The sequence below is a fragment of the Ovis aries genome, chromosome 2, assembly GCF_016772045.2.
Source record: "Ovis aries strain OAR_USU_Benz2616 breed Rambouillet chromosome 2, ARS-UI_Ramb_v3.0, whole genome shotgun sequence".
NCBI lineage: Eukaryota > Metazoa > Chordata > Mammalia > Artiodactyla > Bovidae > Ovis > Ovis aries.
Window position 1 is genome coordinate 241,117,128 of NC_056055.1, and position 4,472 is coordinate 241,121,599.

The window sequence follows — 4,472 nt, forward strand, 5'->3', positions numbered from 1 at the left end:
TGTAAATCCTGCAGAGCCAGGCACTGGCGTGAACCCGTCACTCCTCCCCGTATGCAACTCTCCTGGTCCTGCAGGCCTGGGGAGGAGGATGTCAGAGCCCATGCCAGACCAATACGCACCAGCATGCAGCTCAGGGACCCCGAACATCCACCCAGCTGGGCAGAGCATGGTGGGGACGGCTGACAGCTGACCATGCCCTGCAGGGCTCAGCTTCCAGTGAGGTGACTGATGACAGAGGCTGCCAGAGCCCAGGAACGATGCCACCCATAAGCCCGTATGAGCCCAGCAAAAGCAGCAGTGGTGTGACAAGCAGCTTAATTCAGGCCAGTCCATCTCCCACCTTCTAGAATAGTCTGGCTTCCAAGTCTCTCGTGGGTCTAACCCAAACTAGAACCTCCTCCAGGCTCCTCAAATGCCCCGAAACCCTCCTCCTCCGGGGGTGTTCCCATAAGCCTCTGTACCATCAGATCCATTTGCGGCAATGATAAGCATAACTACCACCTATTAAGACAGTTCTGTTGGGAAGCCCTGGGCTGGGCTGCGGTTATGTTTTCCTTTTGTTTTTTTTTTTTTAAAGATGCATTTATTTACTTTTTTGGCAGGGTGTTGTGCTGGGTCTTCGTTGCTGCACACAGGCTTAGGTGTGTGGCCTTCAGTAGCTGGGGCTCACAGGCTCTACAGTGTGGCCTCAGTAGGAACGTGGGCTTAGTTGCTCTGTGGTGTGTGTGATTTTCTCAGACCAGGGATCGAACCCATGTCCCCTACATTGGCAGGAAGATTCTTAACCACTGGACCTCTGGGGAAGCCCCTGGGATAATGTTTTCATTAGTTCCACTTTACAGAAAACTCAGGCTCAGGGAGAAATGCCTTGCCCAGGGTGACTCAGATAGGAAGTAGTCAACTTGCTGGCCTCCAGGGGCCCAGAACCACAAGCCAGAGAAGGACTGTTGATCCCCTCTAGTTGTCCCTCATTCTGAGAGCACCTAGATGACCCCAAAGGGGCCCCAGTGTACCTCTTGGCAGAGCTGTACCATTTACCCCTGTGTCCCCAGCAGTTAGCGCCAGATGTGGCGTTAAACAAGCAGCTGCTGAGTGAAAGGACAAGAAACCAAGGCTAGTTTCTCCTTGCCCAGTGCCTGGGGCCTTGCATGTCCTCTTTTCCCAGGAGACAGCCGCCCAATGCAGCTCAACTGCTGGCTGCAGAAGGCCGGCCTCGCTTCACGCCAGGACTGCTGCGGGCATGGGGTGACGGGGGCGCCCAGGGCCTTGCCAAGGCTGCTCATGGGAGACAGGGGGTCTTAGCACCCCCGTGGGCTCACCTGGGCAACTGCCAACCACATGTATTACAGTGGAGATCTTAAATCACTCCTATATACCTGGCCCTTTGTTCAGGGTGTTCCTGCACCCTCTCATAGCAACCCGAGTGTGAAAGATGAATGAACAGGAGCCCAGAGAGGTCAAGTGACTTGGACTTGGACACACAGAGAGCTCAGGGCAGAGTGAGGACTTGCACCCAGGTCTCCTGGTTCAAGATCCAGGTTTCTCTGCATCGTTCCAGGCTGCCCTCTCTCCCTCAGGCTCCGTGATGGGAAAGGGGTTGGAGGGTTGAGATGTACATCACAGGCCCTGAGGGATTTCATAAAATGGGACTTGGTTCAGCCCAGTTCCTCCCAGTATGGTCCCCAGTGGGTGCCCCCTCTGTTCCCATGAGTGGTCACAGCAGTAGCTAAGCCCACGCTCTGCAGTTTCAGAAATCAACAGCCTCCCGTCCACCTCCACCAATTTCCTGAATATTTGCACCCCATGCAGAGAGGAAAGGATTACCTCCCTCGATGACACTAGTAACCAAAGCTCTAACAAGTCTGATGAGAGCCACACTGGCCATCTTTCCCCAGGGCTGATGTGGGTATTGGGGAAGGTCCATGATCTGGGCAGGGAAGGCAGTGAGCCTCCAAAACTGGAATCCACACATTTCATATTTGGGGTTAAAGAAACATCTGCCTTCCTCCTTCCAACTCAGAAGTCCTCTCTCCAACTCAGGAGTCCTCTCTCCAAACCTGTCCTAAGACAACATTTTGTGCACAAAGATGGTAACAATGTGCTATTTCTACTGGTGAAAAATTGGAAAGAACATTTGTCCAACATCAGTGGAATGGTTAAATGAATTATGGCACGTCAAAGCAATAATTGTATTTAATAAAAATATTCTCTTTTTTTTGGCCATACCACATGGCGTGCAGGATGTCTTAGTTGCCTGACCAGAGATCAAACCTGTGCCCCCTGCCACGGCAGAGTCTTAACTGCTGGACCACCAAAGAAGTCTCCCTGTTAAAAATATTCTTTATGAAAAACTTTACATGAGTTAAGGAAACACATGAGGTAGCATTAAGTTAAAAAAACAAGGAACATAATATTATATCGGGAAGAGGGAAGAGAATACTGAAGAAAAGATTGAAAGGAAAGAAGCCACAGCATGTTAAAAAGCAGAGACATTACTTTGCTGACAAAGGTCCGTTTAGTCAAAGCCATGGTTTTTCCAGGAGTCATGAATGGATGTGAGAGCTGGACAATAAAGAAGGCTGAGCGCCGAAGAATTGATGCTTTTGAACTGTGGCGTTGGAGAAGACTCTTGAGAGTCCCTTGGACTACAAGGAGATCCAACCAGTCCATCCTAAAGGAATTCAATCCTGAATATTCATTGGAAGGACATGTTGAAGGTGAAGCTCCAATACTTTGGCCACCTGATGTGAAGAGCTGAATCATTAGAAAAGACCCTGATGCTGGGAAAGACTGAAGGCAGGAGGAAGGGGATGACAGAGGATGAGGTGGTTGGATGGCATCACTGACTCGATGGACATCAGTTTGTGCAAGCTCTGGGAGTTGGTGATGGACAGGGAGGCCTGGCGTGCTGCAGTCCATGGGGTTGCAAAGAGTCGGACACGACTGAGCAACTGAACAACAACAAAGCCAAGATTTCACAGAGACTGCATCTATGTGGCAGAATGAGTTAATTTTTGCCAGCGTTACACTTTTGATACTTTCTCTATCCCCTACATACCTATCATAATTAGAGGAAAAAAGCAAGATTCACCCAAATCACACCCTCCTACTCAAGGGACGTGAACTGTCTGAACAGCCTGAAGGGTCAGGATGCTGCCTGGTGTAGATCCTGCCTGAGTCTCTTTTCACATAACACAAATACGCATGGGAGGCTTTTCTTTGTAAACCTGCTTCTGGAATTTTTCTGGAGAATTTCATCTGACTTAGGTCTTTGGTTCTCGGTGTCAGGAGTCTGTGCTTCTGAGGAGTGGGAAATACAGATGAGGAGTCTCTGTCTCCAGCCCTGCTCTGCCCAAATAGCTCCTGTCTCTCAGGGAAGAAGAAAGCCCGGTGCCTCCAGCATCTTCTCACGTGAAAGGCCTGCAGAGAAGGGAGCTGGCAGTTTGTCCAGGAATTACATTCGGAACCTGAAGCCGTGCCGGCAATGAGGCACTCTGCAGACTCTCCAGCTGAGAGGGGCTTTCGAGGCTCTGGATGAGGAGGATCTTGTGGTGGCAAAGGGCAGAGAGGTCGGGCAGTGAGGCTGCAGGTCAAAGTCAAGCTGCTAACACGCAGCAGCACCCGTAGGGCTCCCTAATGTGACTGTGTGTTCACCAAGCCAGCCGGCGACAGACATGCCCCCAAGACCCCCAAAGCAGTGTGCGTGCCCAGTTTATCAGAGGCATGTCTGGTTTCTCTAGGCAAACATCCCAGATCATTTTACAGCCTCTTGAAGGAGCGGATTTAAACCCCATCCTGTGTCCTTCAGATCTGCCTGCCTTCTCTGTGGAAACACGTGTCCATCACTCACTGTCCCCACTCACATTTCCAAGTCTGTCTGCTCTGAAAATTAACAACAGATGCATAGAAAGAAGAGCGTGAGGTGAGGGAGAAGCATGTGGGTTTCCCTCAAACCTAGAAGGCTCAGCAACCTAGACAACCCCAAAGGGAACTCACACTTAGGAGCCTCCAGGTCTGGAGAAAGAGGGACACCACTCAGGAGGCAAAAAATGCCAACAATGAAACTGTCCCCGAGCAGGGCTACTGCTCGGCCCCCAGGGGCAGGGGTTCTCCCGAGGTCAGCTCACCGAACATGTTGCCCTCGTAGCCGTCTCTCGTGAGGGGCCGGAGCTCGTTTTTCCCCATCGCGTAGCGCTTGTAGCTCTGCCAGGCGAACCGCATCATCTGTAAGAAGAGCAGAAGCAGAGGCTGAGCGTGGAGAGTCGCGGCGGCACGGGCTGGCCGCACGGCCTCGCCTCCTGCAGCGGGATCTGAAACCACATGGCGAAAACAATCTTCCGCACTGAGGAAGACAACTTCCTCTCACCGCCATTTTCATAGTCACACCTGGAAGACCATTCTCCTCAGACCACCCCACGCATCCTGCGTCTACCCACGGACTCCGCAGAGATGACACAAATGATACTAAGTAC

The 4,472-nt window shown here is 51.5% G+C and overlaps 1 protein-coding gene across 3 annotated transcripts in view; it reads right to left on the reverse strand.

Annotated features, from left to right (window-relative positions):
• The window catches only part of MAN1C1 (mannosidase alpha class 1C member 1), a 150,378-nt gene that overhangs the window by 82,565 nt on the left and 63,341 nt on the right, over nt 1-4,472 (reverse strand). For all 3 annotated transcript variants that reach the window (XM_042244546.2, XM_012151753.5, XM_060411447.1), the window contains exon 2: nt 4,128-4,224. In XM_042244546.2, coding sequence (XP_042100480.1) covers nt 4,128-4,224 — 97 coding nt within the window. The remainder of the gene's footprint in view (nt 1-4,127; nt 4,225-4,472) is intronic.